Source organism: Rhododendron vialii, chromosome 4a (assembly GCF_030253575.1).
Source record: "Rhododendron vialii isolate Sample 1 chromosome 4a, ASM3025357v1".
Classification (NCBI taxonomy): domain Eukaryota; kingdom Viridiplantae; phylum Streptophyta; class Magnoliopsida; order Ericales; family Ericaceae; genus Rhododendron; species Rhododendron vialii.
The window spans coordinates 17,231,356-17,250,580 of NC_080560.1; the positions used below are offsets into that span (position 1 = coordinate 17,231,356).

The 19,225-nt window shown below is 37.1% G+C and overlaps 1 protein-coding gene, 1 long non-coding RNA gene and 1 pseudogene across 2 annotated transcripts; 2 read left to right on the forward strand and 1 right to left on the reverse strand.

Annotated features, from left to right (window-relative positions):
• The first annotated feature begins 1,575 nt into the window (after nt 1–1,575).
• Nucleotides 1,576–7,002, forward strand: LOC131322233 (bZIP transcription factor 17). Its single transcript, XM_058353487.1, has 3 exons — nt 1,576–2,096; nt 2,771–4,152; nt 6,348–7,002. The coding sequence occupies exons 1-3, from the start codon at nt 1,705–1,707 to the stop codon at nt 6,794–6,796; spliced, it is 2,223 nt and encodes a 740-aa protein (XP_058209470.1). The 5' UTR covers nt 1,576–1,704; the 3' UTR covers nt 6,797–7,002.
• On the forward strand, nt 4,159–5,633 carry LOC131322234 (uncharacterized). Its single transcript, XR_009198766.1, has 2 exons — nt 4,159–5,169; nt 5,267–5,633. It is a non-coding gene; the product is annotated as an uncharacterized LOC131322234 (long non-coding RNA).
• Nucleotides 7,003–8,485: 1,483 nt separating the features above from the next.
• LOC131322235 (uncharacterized) lies at nt 8,486–17,165 on the reverse strand (annotated as a pseudogene).
• Nucleotides 17,166–19,225: the final 2,060 nt, after the last annotated feature.

Genomic DNA, 19,225 nt, shown 5'->3' on the forward strand with positions numbered 1-19,225 from the left:
CATTAAGGCCTCGTTTGATTCGCGGACTGAAAATGATGGGATTAATAGTACTGGGATTAATAGTCCCTGGATTATTTGTCTTGGATTAATTTCATCCCTAATTTCACCCAATCCCATGTTTGATTCGTGTGGGATTAAATATGGGATAAGAAATAGGATTTTTTCTTAAAAAAATTTCAAAAACATTTTTCGAAAAAATAAATTTTTGAAAAAGAAACATTTTAAAACAAATTTTTTTGTGAAACATTTTTATTACAAAACAATTTGGAATTTTTTTTTCTTTTTTGAACTAATTTTTGAAAAAAAAATTTCTTTAAAAAGTTGAAAATCAATTTTCTGAAAGAAAAAAAAACTAGTTTATGAAACTTTTTTTTGAAGAAAAAGGTTTTTTGAAACCATTTTTCAAACAAAATAGTTTTTGAAATCATTTTTTGAGAAAAGAAAGTTTTAAAAAACATTTTTCGTATTTTTTTAACAAAAATAATTTCTGAAAACATTCTTGAAAAACATGAAAGTTTTGAAAATATTTTTTTTAAAATTTTTTTGTAAAACATTTTTGAAAAATAAGAAAGTTTTGAAAAATATACATTTTAAAAAAAAAGTTTTTTCAAAACAATTTCTGAAATTAATATTTTTTTTAAAAAAATTTAAAAACATTTTCTGAAATTAAAATTAAAGAAAATAATTCTGAAAATACTTTTTGAAATCAATCTCAATATCATCGAAATATTGTTGAAAACAATTCCTCATTTGTTAATCCTACGTAATCCCACCTCCCCCCCTAGGATTATTTAGTACCCCCCATATAGGGATAAAATTATTCCTGGGATTAATAATCCCGACAGTCATTTCGGGAACCAAACATGGGATAACTCAGGATTAAGTACATTTAGTCCTATCCCAGGCAGTTAATCCGCGAATCAAACGAGGCCTAAAAGTATTTGTAATTCGTAATGCTTGCTTCTTTGCTCAAGGTTTTTTTTTTTTTCCTTTTCTTTTTTAGCAACTGAAATCCAAGTTGTGGTTTTATAATGTATAAGCTAGCTATGTGAGTGATTTTAATTAGGAGAAGTTTAGAAACTTGTTTGTTGCAATGCAGCGTGAAAATTACAAGAATTTCATTTATTTATTGAGAATTTGTATTGCAGGATTTCAAAAGGAAAAAAGGGGTCAAGCTCCAGTCCAGTACAAGTTACTATCCAGTCCGTGCTAGTCGCGCATTTTCCGGTTCACATGGGTCTCGTTCAATGATTGGAACCGTTCATATTATAGAACCACTCCAAAAATTATGTCCATCGCATATCGTTCAATACACGTTTGTGATCTATTTATTTTGGAAAAAAATACATGTCCACACTGAATTGAAATCCTTTCATCTATTTGACCAAAATATAAATGAGTTCCGATCATGTATTGAATGATATCTGATAGACATGATTAAAGATATACTGTACTTACGCGGAAAGGCACCCTCAATCCATTGGGAATACCGTGAAAGAAACGCGCTAACATGACGCGTGAAGAACTCCCGTCACACGGCCAGTTAAAAAACAAGGAAAGAAGGACTCTAAACCTTAAACCCGATGACTTCGTCTTCGGTCTGTAGCAAAGGTGAAACCAAAACACAACTCCCCCAAACCCCAATCTCTCTCTCTCTAAAATTCAACCCAATTACTCAACCCTCCGGACAAACCCCATCCAACAATGCCCAACCCATCGCCACCCGATCCGACCCCCACAAACCCTAATGACCCCGCCGCCGGAGAATTCGACCCCCTCCCAATCCCACCCCTCGACCCCACCTTCTTCTCCTCTGACGCCTTCGCCGGACCCTTCGACGCCGTCGACTATCTCGACGATTTTGACTTCAACTTCGACAATTTCGATCTCCCCTCCGATACCGAGGAGTTCCTCAATTACCCTCTACCCTCCCCGGTCGACCCGATCGATTCGGACCCGCCAGGTTTCTCCGCCGATCCGGTATCCGACGTTACTTCCGGTAGGTCGTGTGAATTCTCTGGGGATCGGTGCTCGGATGTTGCCAAGTTTTTGAACCTTTCGTCTGTGGAGTGTTCGCAGGAGTCTGGAAACAAGGGGTGAGTTTTTATAATTATCTGGCTATAGTTATAGGAATTAGACTTTACTCTGAATCCATATTGGTGGAGTTTAATGGTGATGCAGTGTGACGGGGCAATATTCCCTGGCGGAGGTGCAGGGAGGTGACAGGGTACCTCCATTTGGGGCCTGGTCTTCCTAACTGTTTTTTTTTTTTCTGTATTATTTGATTTTCTTAATTTTTCATTTAGCTTCCTTTGTAATTTTTTCCATTATTCATTTGTCAGGACGATAAGAATCAAAAAAGTATAAGAAAGGGTCGGACAAAATTGAAAAAAGTTCATGTAGGACAAAAAAGACGGTTGGTATTTTTCAATGTGTAATTTTGTTTTTTTTAGCTGGTAAATTTTACTTTTCGGACTCTTTCTCGTCGAGATTAATAGCCTATCCAAAAATTTTAAGGTGAATCTAACCAAAATTTGGAAAGGTTGAAATTAATTTCTAAAAATAAATTTAGGAAGAATGGAGATGTTATGTGAAAATACTTGATGTGAATTGCTGAATCTCAATGTCAGCTTTATTGGTCTGAGCAAGATGCTGTGTTTTTCGAAATTTGTAGTTGAATTTCACAATTCAGGAAAAAGGGAGTTTTTGGGTGGTATTCGGCTTATTCTTTAGTTACTTACCGTGTCAAATACCGGGTTGGATTTTGTAGGGTTTTGGATTGTCCATCACCAGAGTTGGAAACTCAACACCGGGAAGTTTCTGGGCCGGAGTCGTCTCAGGGTTCTGGCAATTCTGGATCTGCTGCGTCGGAAACTCTGAGTTATCCGTCACCAGATTCGGGTAATTCACCAACTTCTGCTAGCAACTCGAAAAATGGTTTTGGTGATCAGAAGATTAAACTGGAGGAAGAGGGCAACAATTGCTTGTTGAAAAGGAAAAAAGCGAGTGAAGATGTGAACTCTGAGTTGAGGACGAGCAAGTACCGTCGGTCAAACGCTGTGGGGAATGCCGACCCACCTTCTGGTATGGATTCAACTGGTGATGACGAAGATAAAAAGAAGGCGAGGTTGATGAGAAACCGCGAAAGCGCCCAGCTTTCTAGGCAGAGGAAGAAGCATTATGTGGAGGAGCTTGAGGATAAGGTGAGATCAATGCATTCCACTATTCAAGATTTGAACTCTAAGATTTCGTACATAATGGCTGAAAACGTGAGTTTGAGGCAGCAGTTGAGTGGTGGTGCCATGTGCCCACCACCCCCCGTGCCGCCTCCGGGCATGTACCCGCATATGCATATGGCACCCATGGGCTATCCATGGATGGCTTGTCCTCCTTATGTTGTGAAACCACAAGGTTCTCAAGTTCCATTGGTCCCAATACCGAGATTGAAACCACAGCAACCTGCTTCAGCGCCAAGAGCTAAGAAGGTTGAGAGTAATAAGAAGGGTGAGGGTAGAACTAAGAAGGTTGCAAGTGTTAGTTTCCTGGGTTTGTTGTTCTTTATCCTCTTCTTCGGTGGATTGGTACCAATGGTGAATGTGAAATTCGGAGTAATGCAGGGAAGGGTTTCTGGTGGGTCAGATTATTTGGGCAGTAGGTTTTATGAAACGCAACGCGGGAGGGTTTTGACTGTTAATGGCCACCTAAATGGTTCTGACCGAAATGTAGGAATTGGACCAACCAATGGGATGTTCAGTGGTGCAAGGGGTCACCTTGGGAGAGCCAAGGCAAATGTTGTGAAGCCAGGAAATTCTAGTGAGCCTCTTGTTGCCTCGTTGTATGTTCCAAGGAACGACAAACTTGTGAAGATTGATGGCAACTTGATTATTCATTCTGTCATGGCAAGTGAAAAGGCCATGGCATCTCATCAAGATCAGGGAATGAAGAATAGTAAAGAGACTGGACTGGTAGTTCCTGGGAATATGCCTCCAGCTATCCCTCTTGGAGGAAGGAATAATGGGAGACATCCCAACGTATACATGAGTCCATCTGAACAGCGTAGGGCTCTTGGTCCTGGTTCTGCAGATACAGAGAATTTGAAGTCAGCAGCGGCTGATGGTAAACTGCAACAGTGGTTCAAGGAAGGTCTTGCAGGTAATGATTGCTCACTCTCACAGTATTATTCGACTGGTTTTCTTTTGTCCATTTGGGAAATTGGCTTAACTGAGAGGTGTAAGTATTTACCTGTAATGTCGGAATCATCCTGGTGTTCTCATTCTAAGCCATGCTTGTTGAGTGTTGACGATTATGCAAATGACTGCGGGCTACTTGGATATGTGTTTACTTTTGGACATCTAGAACAATCTAGGGGTCCGGGTTGTTTTCGGTTTAAGAGGCCATGAATAATGATATTCTATTTTCCCCTTGATCCACATTCTTTGGTTGCCTTCCTTCTCCATTAGCCTTCCTTTAACTTGAATGAAGTCATACCTTAGGCCACATGGTTCATGGTTATCATTGTCCTTCATTTGACAAGATGTAAGATGACAGTTGGTCCCCACTCTAGCTTCCCATGAATGTATCACTTGCATCCACATTCACACACATAGACACCCGAACATGCATTATCGTTCGGCCCATAGTTAGATTTTATATGGTTTCTCAAGAGTCCAATTTGATACCGAAATTGGCTGGCCTTGTATCGGACCTTAACTATCAGTAACCTAGCTTATGTCAAGGCTGCTAAATATATGACTTGTAACAGTTTCTGCAACAACATTCAAAAAGTAAAATAAGTTGCATGCGTTTTTCTAGTGTTTTGTGTTCAATTCCTACTTGTGAAAATCAAAATAGTGTTGTAATTAGAGATATTTCGCATGAGATACATTATGGTTGGTTTTGCGGCATTACTGTCTGGTCACTGTACCCAAAACCTACATTCAAGTTAACATATGTTTCTTATGCTGCTTGTAAAGAGACTCCTCTTTTTTTACCCCCTCTTTCAGGAACTGATGGAAAAGACTTCGTCTTATGTTACTTTTTTTTTTCTTTTTTTTTTTTGAAAAAGATCCCTATCTAATTTCTAAATATTACAATGATTGTGCATGTGGCATACTGCTACACTTTTTTCTGTGCCATTTACCCATTTAGGGCACGTTTTAGTTAACAAAGGTCGTAACTATGCCTTTTATTGTTTACCAAAACTACTTGGTGAGTATTTATCGTTTCCTATGAGTCTATCATTTAGGGCACGTTTTAGTTAACGAAGGTCGTAACTATGCCTTTTATTGTTTACCGAAACTACTTGGTAAGTATTTATCATTTACTATGAGTCTATGACAACATTGGCAAGCAATATTTACGTGTTGCACTTTTGGATGAAATCTGGTCTTGAGTGTTGGACGGGGAAGATTAATGGGACAATACAGTTTATTTCATTGTACGATACAGGTAACATTGTTTACAAGGTCAAAATCCGTTTTACCTACCTGTGTTTTGCCGCATTTTATCAGAGTACAAAAGAAGTTGAGTCAAAGTCAAACTCATAAGCAAAAATACCATCTTAACCTTCTCTCTCTCTCTCTCTCTCTCTCTCTCTCGATTTTCCTCGATTACTGGGCTCCTCGGCAAATCAGAACTTAAGACGGGTCAGACCTCGGCGCCTAAATCACACTGGAGGTGGGTTGTGGCGTTGATGGCCATAGTTGCGTTCAATGATGGAGCGCGAAGAACTCCACAGCACGTCTGTGTGTATGTATTCATGGATTTTTGCTTTTTTGGCATATATGTCGGTATGTCTCAGTTTATGTTTTTGTATATATGCGACGAGAATGAAAACGAAGAAAATAACAGGGTATTATGGCTGTTTTCTGTATTCCGTTAACAGAGTTACAATTTTGCTTTAGTCCCAAACCATAAGAGGATCATTTTGCATATTTCCAAGTGATAAGGCGTAAGTCGCACATGAGGCAATGGATTTTGCCCTATTATACAATGTGTACAATGAAAATTATCTTATTACTTTGTCCAAGCTTTTGCAAATATGACTTTCTGAGATTTGATAATAGACATGTAGCAATGAGTAGTGGATCCTCAAATTTTGCATTTACTTGGGTAAAAATTATCTGCATGTAATAATTCACTCCATTTATTAGACACTATTAGCATGATTATGTTTAGGCGCGTGTGCGGGGGGGGGGGGGGGGGGTGTGAATGTTTTTTTGATGTTATTTCTATTCTAGTTTCAGTAGTTCAAATAAAAACCAGTTTTGTATTTAGCGTTGGTTTTTTGTATCTGTCAAAATAGTGTTTAGAAGGATTTAGTATGTGATAATCCATGTTCTGCGCAGGGCCAATGTTAACTTCTGGTATGTGCACTGAAGTTTTCCAGTTTGACGTCTCACCATCGCCAGGAGCCATAGTTGCTGCCGCCTCAGTCATGAACATTTCTGCTACACATCCCCAGAATTCTACGCACCCCATTTTGAAGGGACGGAACAGAAGGATCCTCCATGGTGTCCCCATTCCCCTTGGTGCTGCTGGATCTCACAACGACTCCACTAAAGAACACCGGGATAGAAATCCAGGCAAAGAAGATAGCTTCCGTGGGAACAAGTCTCGTTCGTCTATGGTAGTATCTGTGCTTGTTGACCCAAGGGAGGCTGGCGATGGTGAAGGTGATGGTGTGATGGGACCAAAGTCGCTCTCTAGGATTTTCGTCGTCGTTCTAATAGACAGTGTTAAATACGTCACATATTCGTGCATGCTTCCGTTGAAGGGTTCCGGTGCTCTCATTTAGTGTGACATCTAAAGGATGTGAAACGATGGACTGAAACAGTATCCATAACGGGATCCAGTTTTGCACATAGATAAGGTTTCTGTAGTTCTTATAGAAGTAACAAAACAATATCCCTTCATGTCTCTGGCTTTATGAAACTGCCATGAGTTTTGACCAAGATGGACTAAGTTATCAAGGCAATACAAACATGGACTTCATTGTCACTCCATGTGGAGGTGTCTTAACTTTTTACTCAGCTGTTATTTTATAAAATGATCATGAAATATTTTGGACTTTTACTAGTGGCAAGGTAAGGACACGAACTTCACGGTGGCATCACAAATTGTTTTTATAACTTGGTCTCGGGCCCGTGGACTTATTAATTCTGGGACGTATTCTACCTTCCACTAGTAGGGGTTCATTTTAATATACTCGCTTATTACCTTTCAACTATTGCGTGGTCATGGTGAGCAAGGAATCCTCTATCTCCTTATCTCGATGCCTCTGTCCAAATCAAACACTGCTCTGCGCAAGTGTGGTAAGTTTTGAAGGCATTGGAGTGAAATTCAGAAATGTGACCTGCTGTACATTTACAAAAATTGGTGCCCTTGTCAGCTTAATAAAATATCTGGAGTAGTTTTGGGATAGCCGAAGTAGATTTGGGCCTTTCGGCCTTTTAAATTAGACCACAAGCAACTTGAAATGGTGTCTCGGTAACAAAAGGTATTGATCAAAAGTATTTTCATTTTGGACTTTTACTCAAACTTCAGGGTCCTGATTTTTACACAAAATTTGAAAGCTTAAAGAATAATGGCTTCCCGGGCTTTAGCTCAAGGTGATCCTACATTCCTACTTGACGTCGTCCTCTACAATCATGCAATCAAAAGAATTGATTTTATTGAAAAATCGATGTCTTACTCCATAACTTTGAGGGAACAAGAGAACAATAACTGGACAAACGGTCCGGGCCTAGGCAAATTGAACCTTCGCTACTTGTATTCATTCTCAATTTCTCGATAAAAGGCCCTTTCGAAGAACATCAAAGAAATTTTCTTTTTCCTTCGGTTTATATTTGATCTTTCCAAACCTGCTTTTGCGGAAGCGGGGGCTGCTGCGCCTATGCATCACCGTTTCAAGCAAAAATTTGAACATTATCTCATGACTTTAATCCTTTTTCAAAACACACCATGTTTCATGATTGTGGGGGGCCTATTTTGTGTCCCAAAAAATGATTCAAACCGCAAATTATCTTTATAATATTTTTCTCTGAGCTCTTGTAAAAAAATTAGCTCAATTCCATATCTGTAAAGGTTTTTTCAGCATTCGTGAAGACTATGAATTCTGAAAAAGCCATAGACTAACAACCAAACACTCAATTTTAGATTATGGATTGATTAATTTTTGTTGGGATCCATTTCGGGTACCACAAAGATAACCGCTCATTTCATTGGTTCCTTGGGAAAAAAAAAGCTCAATTCAATATCACTAAATTTTCAGAAGTCATGGGCCCCAACGGATGCTTAAAAAACCTTTATAGATATCGAATTGAGCTAATTTTTTACAAGAATCCATAGAAAATATTGCAAGAGTAATTTGGGGTTTTTGAATCATTTTTTTGGGACCCGAAATTGGCCCCACAAAATCATGGAACATCGTGTGGTGTGAAGGGTTAAGCACAATGCCAACATAGGAGCACAAGATGAACCAAAATGGCCAAAAACACTTCTTTTGAACGTAATTCAGCTTCAATGCCAAAAGTGCCTCACATTGGTGAAAAGAAGTGAAACCCCATACTTATTACAACAATCTACTGCATCTCCGTCTGTAATGCTTCCTCCAGGCTCTGCCGATGGGCAAACAAATTCCAAATTAGATATGGAAAGAAACCATCATGTGATTTGATTAGCAATAAGTGATTCCCAGTATGTAGTACTATAGCTACTTTAAGACATGAACTAATAATATACACCAAATGGAAAGAATGCATCACTAGCCAAAGCTGCTCCCATGACTTCGTCTCCTGCTTTCCTTAAAGCAATACTCAAACTCTCCAAGCGATTTGGTTGTCCACTTCCCATACCCAACATACAGTTTTCCTGCACAGTTATGACTACCGTAAAATGCTATTTTACGGCCTCAAATTCCACATGAAACAGTTTTCTTTAACGCGGAGTCAAGAAAAGTGCTAACCTTAGCAATTACAATGGCGTTGCTCTTGACATGCTTCACGCATAGCCATGCAAATTTCGCATCAGAAAGCTCATTCTCTTGCGGAGTCTTCTCAGAAACTAAATTAAATTCTATATCTTCTGGTGTTAAATCATCTGAATCCTGAGCTAGCCAACCCCCACCAACTTGTCTCAGAGAAAGCTTTCCTTTCTTATTCTTGCTTGCCTCAAGGATTCTCAAAGTCTTTGACTTTCGGCAGAGGATCTCAATTCCCTTTCTCACCGTCTGTCGGACTTCTAAACTCTCGTATTTCCTTTGCAAGATCCTTCAAATATTGCAAAAGGGAAATTAGTTTCTTTTCGAGAAAAGGAATCCATGATAAAAGAGTAAACTTCTCCTTGTGTTGGCTTCTTTAAGAAATCAAAGCCCACCAGTTATTGTATTATATTAAGGCATAGGGAAAAGCTTCTACAGGTCATTGATGAAACAAGAAGTTCCACAGAAAATAATGCTAGGCTCATGCTTTTTCGTGGAATACAGTAGTTATTTAAACTTGATGAGATGCAAAGTGATTTCCAGCCGTAACATACTTGTGAAGATCGAACTTTGGATGTAACTCGACGGATGTAGCTCGACAAACAAGAACACAATACAAATATAAATCAATGAAAAACAGAACCAGTTTTTTTTTTTATCTGCTAAAAACAGAGCAGAACCAGTTTACCTCATCAACTTCAATGTTGAAGGCCTATGTAGCACCGACATTCCAAAAGGGCGCCGTGTCCACGTATTGGACGCGGGGACACAGCGGGGACACGCCCAAATACGTATTGGATACGCCACGTGGCGTGTCCAATAATTTTTATTAGTTTTTGATAGGGGTCACGTGGGGGACACGGCTGGGGGTCAAAATATAATAATATATATTTTTAATTTTGAGGGGTTAATATGAAATTATTCAAAAATGTTTGGGTTAAACTGTAATTATGCCTTTATTTGGACCATGGTAATCTTATACATTCATATAGGACATGTCTTCATCAACAAACATGGAAGAAAAGAAAAAATATATGCATATATGTATTTATATATATTTATTTATTTATTTATACACGTGGCGTGTCCCCCGCCGTGTCCGTGTCCCCATTTTTTTAGAATTGCCGTGTCCCGTGTCCCTGTCCGTGTCCGTGCTACATAGTTGAAGGCAACAATCCCACCAAATGCACTGACTTGGTCCGCTTTTACAGATAATTAGTAGGGTTCAATGATATCATCACATGAAGCAACACCAAAGGGATTTGTGTGTTTTACAATTATGCAAGTAGGTTTATTAAACTCGCCCACACAATTCCAAGCTGCATCAGCATCTAAATAGTTATTGTATGACATATCCTGCACCAACAATGGGAAAATGTGAGTGATTTTAATCCAACATCCATGAAACTCCCTCCATGTATGGAAGAGATGCACCTGTACTAGAACAACTACTGAGGACTGAGGAGCAACCAACAAAAGAGCTGATCCTTTATTTTCTTTTACAAAGTAGGGAGTAATGCCTCCGCAGATCTCTACTTTACAACAATAACAATTTACAAGAATAATGCAGAATATTGAAACTTTGCACCTTGTGCTAGTAGCGGTAAATCAGACAAATGAGCATAGGCAGCCTAAAGCAAAGGTATATGATTCGTATATGATTCCCATAACGCATATGATTCGCTAACTTAACCTTTAGTTACAAGTCAGAGTTAGATATACTTTTGTAGCAGCTGCTGAATTGGTCGTGTAGAAAAGAAAACTTCGTAACAACAATAACCCAGAGTATAGTTAACAGAAATTAAATATATCAATTTAATTTAACTACTAAACTAAATTATGTTTTCTTAAATAAATAAATATATATGTCTATCAATCTTGTCCATTTGCCATTCTGTTCAAAAGAATCAAAACCACCTTAGTAGGTCCAGCACTAATAAAAGAAGTTAGGAGAGACATTTTAACCAGCATTATACTAACAAACAGGGCACACGTACAGATTAATGGTAACAGCAACTACACGATCCTGTGTGAAACAAAGTTGAAGGTATGCCTACCCACTATCAAGACATGGAGTTAACTACCTTAACACACCCATACACTTAATAAGAATCTTGCAGATTATATTCTCTATTGGAACCTCAAACAAACATATCATTGGCCATAAAAACATATTGACAATGTAGATATGGCCTGGAAATCTTTAGATGATAAATTCTATTGGTATTGCTCACGCACCATCCCATGGTGTTGAATAGCAGTTGCAATCCCACCACCATTAACCTCAGATAGACTTTTATCAACATAAAATGCTGCCACTTGATGAGGATTTTCACCATAACGCAGAGAACATTTGAGGTAGAGAGGCACAGTTAAGCTGGAAGGGAAATCATCTTCCAACGTAGAGAACGAACAACAGCAATTCAGGGATTAAAGCATTAGGAAACCACATGAAATTGATTTTTTTTTATTTGATGACATAGAATTCCAACTGATAACTGACATCATTTCATCAACATGCAAATTTCTCATTCAATAGTTGCAGAGTGAAGCTAAAACAGAGTTGAAGTGCGTGCCTACAACAGTCTGCTTCCGCAGCCACTCTGAAACTGCAGAATCATAAGAAGCAACATGTTGAACAGCCTTGGCAGCGAGCTTCCTTCGAAACTGCTGGTCATCCTGGTTGCGTTGCAGAAATCCTAGGAGTTCAGGATAGTCTTTTGAATCAACCACAACCAAGACATCATTGTGATTCTGATCAACAGCCAGAGGTTGGTTACTTAGCTGGAGATAGAGGCACATTAACAATACCAATGGTCGTAACAGAGAAAATAATAACATACATATACAAGTACCGCAACAGGGTTATGTTTCTCGTGGTGTTTAACTGAGAAGCACCTGACACATCTATTAAGTTGCAACTCCAAGAGGAGTCAGACACTCGTCCCAAGTTCTGAGACTGGTTTACTATTTTGTTACTCCTGTACTTTTGGAATCAGACAAATGGTGACACACATGAAATAACTAAGACATAGATGAAACACATTATAAGTTATACAAATAATAATAATAAGTTGAGATATATAGTTAATATGATGTCAGGCTTGAGGGACAATTTCTCCCATAGAAGACATGGTTTATTTGATTTTTGGTGATAGAATGCAAGTACTGTGTACGATCTAGTGGTGTTCAAGTCATCATGTTTTGAGTTTGTTAATCTTAATTAGTGTTACCGTGCACATTTAAAGCTCTACGAGTAGAGTACACAGGTGACATTCCCTTAATGGCTCATGCACTTTTTATCTTTAAAAAAATTTACTAATCAAGAAAAGAGTATAGTTACCAATACATTTCATGTAAAACTTAACACATGCGTGTTTACTCGGCGTGACAGGATGCTTACACTGACACCATAGGATTCATGCAGGCATTGCCTGCAAAATTCAAAAAATCAATTGAAATAGATTCTCTACATGCTTAATATTAGAGTGGTCCAGAGGACAACATAAGCTTGCCAACATGACTAATGTTGGGTCAAGGATAGATAGAAGTGTAATGTCTAAGGATTTAAGATATTAGAGTTTAATGAAACAGTTATAGACGATAAGAAATGTGTGACTGTAATGCACGTTAGGTGTCACACTGTAATGCACGTTAGGTGTACAGAAACAACTGTAGAATCATGAATAATCAATAGTATGTTCCTCAAACATCAACCGTAACATTTGATTAAGAAGAATAACCTCTGCAGCAGCTCTAATCATGGCAGGACCACCAATATCAATGTTCTCAATTCCATCCTAACGCTATTCCTCCAGCAGAGGAAACTTTGTCATGGAAGGGATACAAGTTCACCACCACTACATCAAAGGTACCTGCAGGAGCACTGCCTTAGAAATAGCAAAGTAACAAACTAAAGTTAATAACAGCAAACTCTGGCCAAATTTGTTCCGTGAACTTGGTATAGCACCCGATAGGATGTACATCCTACTGCACATGGATTGGTTGAAAGCTCTTAGTATTACCAGGATATGAAATTCAAAGAATATCAAGATGACCCATATGAGGAATGATACAGTCAAACAATCACTGGCTAACTTATTTCCAGAGGACTTCCACTCCGTCCATCACTCATTATTGAAAGTTGCCCACCCAGTTATGATGGATTATTTCACCTTATCCTCATATGTCACTCCCAATAATCAAAGTTACTAGGGATTTGATTATCAGTTCAAATGCCACCAATGCTTCAGGGTACTGCACTTCCATAAACGTGAAGTCTTGAACTTTTGATACTTACTTTCCTGCTTTAATATCCTAACATCTTTTTATCAATGAGCCTTGTTGTGAAAGTGTTCTACACCATCACTCTTAAGTCTAGAACGGCATAGTTGCTATTAATCCAATAGCTTTAAATTTTGATTTTACCCTTTGTGAGGGAATTTGCTCAATTGCCTGTACATAATTGAACTAATACTACCAGTTACTATGTCACAACTACTTTTATTGTCTATTTATGTTCCAAAAGGTATTTACATTCATACCAGATACCACCAATTGCTGAAAATACTTGTATGACAAACAAACTTCTTCAAACTACACCCATGGATAATCCCTCTAATTCCAATCTTTCCCTTTAACAACCAATTTTGATATAACTGAGATCAAAATATACTACTTAATTCCTACCCATGTTAGTGAAATTGTTATTCATGTGCCTTTATCGTTGCTTCCGCTTATTTTTCCTCTTTTCCATCACGTCTAATTTCCTGACTTCAATTTACGACTGCTGTCTATATCTTATGATTCACAATAAGTATCTTCAGATTCGACTTGTTCAAAGGATAAAACCGATTTCTGGATAAAATATCGAGAAGCACTTTATATCTTATGGAAGAAGATGATGAAGAAGGTGGCGAAGGTATGGAGGAAAATTTGGGAAGAGATACGTCTCTTGAAGCGTATCTTAAGCTTAAATAAATCTTCAATCCACATGTGATAGTAACATGATGTGTATCTTACAAATCAGCACATTCGGCGGTAAAACCAATATGTATCTCCAATCGTATCCCACATCAAAATTAAATTCTCTCGCAATGCTCTTACAATCCCTGTTGCGATACACAATACATTACAGGTGACACGGTGCAGGAGTAAAAGATTAATTTCTTTTGTAGTAAGTTGGACTTATATGTGGAGAATTCATATCGGTCTATCTTCTCCATAAATATCTATCCCTTGTTACCAAGCATCTTATGTAATTCATTGGTAGCCACCCAAATCTAACAACTTTAAAACAAGAAAATCATGGGCAAATCAGTTGAATGCTTAAAATCCTACATAGAAACCAAAAAGACGTATTAATACATTTAAATTGTGGATGAAGAGCAAACTTGATCATCAACAGTTCAACATACACTTGGTACTTTGCTTTCTTTATCAATTTTAAGTTTTCTCACTAGCAAATATGTTAAAAATATTATAAAAGATGCAAGTCAGGCAGGTATGGTTAAAATTTGGATTGGAAATACTTTTCTTACTAGATCATGTTATGTGGATTAATTCTTCAAATTCTGTATCATCAAAGCTTATTTTCTAGTTATGCTATACATTTTGCATTTCACAAAGGGTATACCGTATACCTATTTTTTTTACTTGTTAATTTACTTTTGTTAACTTATTTTTCGATATGCTATACCTATCTCAATAAAATATACACACCGGAATAAATGATACAAGACTGTATCCCATTTTGACAACCTATTTGTATATCCCATTTAGTGAGGAGCTGGGGCTTTTCTAGGAAGACATTGAGAAATAGATGATGTACTTGAAATCCTACAAAACGTTAAACAATTCTAACTAGTTAAACTTAGTCTACCATAATGTGGTTAATCTACCTAGCAAACTAGATGGTCAATTGATCAAAAGACATTGTACAGAAGGACCAATAATTCATTTTTATCATGCCTTGCTGATGAGCGATAAGTAATAGAGCTCACCAATTCCATGCTTGCTTAAAGCTTCCATGTGGTGCTTTTGGTCTCTTTGAGCAAGAATACCTCCATGTATGCTAGGATGCAATGTTTTTACATGACCATCAAGCTGTAATTAAATAGAGAAAAATAATGATCAAGGGAACAACAAGAAACCCTATATAAAGAATGCTGACTAGAACAACCTAGCATGCATCCGTCAATTTTAAGAAGTTGAACAGAAAAAGCTTTATACACATTTGATTGGACTTCGGAAAATGAATCATGGAAGAAACAAAATGATTCTTTTCAACAAGTTAAAGTTTGAAGTCTATAATTCAAAGAAAAATTACAAGAATAATACAACATTATACCAACTCCATTTGTCAACCTAACTAGAAACAGAATCGGAAAACAAAGTTTGCATGCAGAGATCAATGGAAAATGAACTATGTGCAGGATAAAAGAAATTGAACAAAAACCAGCTTACCATTTCTGGAAAACCAGTAAGCTGTTCCACCTTGGTGACAGAGACACCAGCATTCTGTAATGAAGATGCTGTCCCTCCAGGCTCCAGTTGAAACAATTGTGTACCTACATGGTTAAAAGAAACGTCATCGGTAAGCAGTGAACACAACTGCATGTGTGCTGCAGGATAGCCAACTGAATGAAGATGACATATCTATTTGCCAAAAAATAGCATCAAATAACTCTTTACTTTTCAATATTAGTATGATGTAAGATGCATCATACAGACCACCAAGAATAAGCCAAAAAGAACTATCACAGAATCTGCACTGCAGACATCTTTCAAGAAAGAAAGAAAAAGCTGACCTTTCTATTGAGGAACAAGAAAATCCCATGAAATGTTTTGAAAACTCACCCTAATTCCTGAAGCCCATTGCCAAGGAAAGCCAAATCCTTCTTGTCGGACAATGATATTAGTGCTTGTTTGCTGCCTGAATCAAGTGACCAATAACATCAGAGAAATTCTAGTGCGGAACAGAGGAATGATGAGAAAGAAAAAGGGAAAGCACCCACTGCACGAGATAACTGAATATGAAACCGTCAATGAAAGCTTAAGTTGTTAAAGAGAGGGGCAACATTGTTATTTACACCTTCAACAAACTTCAAAGACCACCTCAACCCACTACCTCTTTTCCCAATTAACCATGTTAATCGATGCCATTACCAGCAACATAGTTAACTAAAGCCCAACACATACTTAAACATGCACACAACACAAGCTTAAACATGCACTCATATTTTCTTACATATGTATTCATCTATACATACCTCTATAAATATGCACATATAAACACCCCCACACACGTAAATCGTGTTAGGCAAAAAAGATGGAAAGAGGAAGATCTTGAATGGAGATTAATCTTTAACGAAATCTGGGAGAAAAGAGGGGAGAAGAAGTCAAAGATGGCACTTTTATTCTCTTCTTGGCAGTGTTTTTAGGCAGTTAGACAAGGGCGGCTTCACTGTCACCTGAGAGGGCTCATGTGAACCCCCTTGGGTTCAACAAACGCACTAACTTTTGTATTATTTTTTTTTTACTATAATTGGGTTTTTCTTTAATACTATCGGCACTGGATCACTCATATCTAGCCAAAGTAAATAAAAATTGACTTAAACTTGTGAGCAAGAAGATAATATAACTCAACAAAACGAAATAAATTAGAGCCCAATACGTTTTCGACCAATAAATATGCCCATTTTTCATGAAGTTCCGTATACAAAAAATTTCTTCACGCTTTGCTAAACTAATTCTAGAGCAGCCCCTGAGTTTAGGGATAAGTAGCGTGAGCCAACCTCAAAACTGAGGTTCAGTGTTACCTTATAATAGTAGTAATATTAGACAATAGATTGAACCAACTCATCTCAGCATAATGGAACTTCTGAATCAACTTCATCTCCTACCTTAATCATTTCAAAACCATAACTTGGGAAACTTTTTAGACATAAATCCTCATAGAGAGGAAAAAGAGAAAAAAGTGTGACAACTACATTTTTGTCATGAGAGAGAAAGAAACACTACTACCAGAACCAGAGGCTTGAGAGTCAGCCATGAGAATTGAAACTGTATCAGCATCTGCCATAGCTTTATCTGGATAATACAACTTTGAGCCACATGACACTGTAAACTGAACCGACAAAAAAAGATTAGCAAGATATCAGGAAACCCAAATGGAAAAATTTATGAAATTAAAATGAGGTGCCTCAAATATATAAAGAAACCCAAATGCAAGAATGGTACCAGGTGAATGTTGTAACTCCTATGAAGAAGACGAGTTGGGATGTGAGCCGATTTGATAGCGGTGGTCGAAACGGCGGCGTTGGCAGAGGTGGTTGTGGTGGCGATGGAAGTCTGAAACCCCAACACCATGTTACAACTTCGTTACAGTGTTGGTTAGGGTTTAGACTCCCTGTCCCTGTCTGTTTTTGGAGTTAGGGTTTGGACTTCAATGAGAACATCGGCACTGTAGAGAGTTGATATACCTGAGAGAGAATCCCTGTTGCAAACTACTTGTCAACTCATTATGCCGTGTATAATTAGAAGTCAATTATTTTTAAAGTTAATACTAATATTTGTGCAAAAGATGGCTTATAATCAAATTTAATAACATTCTTATAAATAATTAAATTTTAGGTTTTGGATAACCAAAATTAGCAATATTTTTCAATAATCAAAATTTGTCGACTCCACATCACATAAGTTAACTAGTTTCAAAATTTGTATACACGCATGTTTCAATTGGTATTTTTTTTTTCTTCTTCGCAAACTCTATATCTTCTCCACTCTACCCACAAACTATTTATCTTTCTTTCCTTCCAAAAGTGAAGTTCAAATCTCTTGATCATCTACATTCAACTCATCGTTGCCGGATTAAGGTATTTCACTCTTCTTTCTTGTTTCTATATTTCCTCCCAAAAAAAATTCATAATAGAAGAAAAGGAAGTCACCAATTTTTTTCTAAAATTAAGGGAATGAATTGATATATTTTTGCCCAAAAAAAACGTAAATGAAGAGAAGTGAATGGCGAAAAACAAAAGGGGAGAGAAAGAGAGAGAGAGAAATTGTTGTGAACCTCTTATTTTAGTTATGGACTAGAAGTGACCATTGTGAACCTCAACATTAGTAAGCTTGGAAATCTCTTACATGAATAATCAAAAGTTGATGTGTTAACTTTTGGTTATCCATTTTTTATTATATCACTGTGTATGGCCTTATTACTTGTTCTTTGGAAATAACATCCTGCCACATATTCAGGAACGGAACTAGAATTTTATCCTAACAGTGGCGAAATATATATTAAAAAAATAAAAAGATGCATTACAATATTAATAGTCATCAGCTCCAGGAAAAATTAAAATAACATAACAAAAACTATAGTAAATAATATTTTTCAATTGCACAGGGAGTATGAAAAAAGACTAACTTTGATTTTGGACATCAATAATGTCACTCCTCAAATTTTTAATGTCACTTCCCAAATCCCTATATGGATTTCCCAAATTGATAAGTGCACTCCCTTTTAAGAGTGACATTATAAATTTTGGGAGTGGCATTATAATTAAATTTCCTTAATTTTTTAGATTAAGTTATTTTAGGGTTAGAATGTGGAGTTTTTTTTTTCTTAATTACACATCATCGTTTATATTATTTCACTTTGGCCGATTGAATTTAGTTTTAGAATATTTTTTTGGGTCTCCTTTCTTGAAAAAAAAATAGAAGATTTACAACTAGTATATAATAAAAATAACGAAAAAAAATCTAGCAGTGGCGAGACTATATAAGTTGGAGATAAATTTTTTTTTCACATGTAATAATTGCATTTTCTAAAAATCTTGTCGTAACGACCGTCGCCACTAAACTCCCCTGATCCCATCCTTGCATATATTTGGTGATTAGAACATTAAAAAAAGGTGATATTGATTTAGGCCACGTTTGTAACTTAAGGAGGAAAGGAAAAAAAAGGAAAAGTAAAATTTTTTCCCTCCTATTGTTGGGTTGGAAAAGAAAGAGCAAAGAAAGTAACAATTTTAAGTTTTGTGAATAGTAAATTTTACCTCCAATTTTCCTCTCAATTTCCTCCCCTTTAATTTCTTTTCCTTTCCTTTCTTTTCCTTAGGTTCCAAACAGAACTTTAGATGTGGATGATGTGTTGTGTGTTTCGAGGCAATGTTGGCCCCCTCCCGAGCCTAGTAATTTGATCAAACTCATTTATTTCCTTGAGTTCATTGAGTTAATTGTTCATGA

Coding starts and splice junctions, on each gene's coding strand:
- LOC131322233 (XM_058353487.1), top strand. CDS start 1,705: ATGCCCAACCCATCGCCACCCGATCCGACCCCCACAAACCCTAATGAC. Junction 2,097..2,770: donor CAGGAGTCTGGAAACAAGGG/GTGAGTTTTTAT, acceptor TGGATTTTGTAG/GGTTTTGGATTGTCCATCAC. Junction 4,153..6,347: donor GTTCAAGGAAGGTCTTGCAG/GTAATGATTGCT, acceptor TGTTCTGCGCAG/GGCCAATGTTAACTTCTGGT.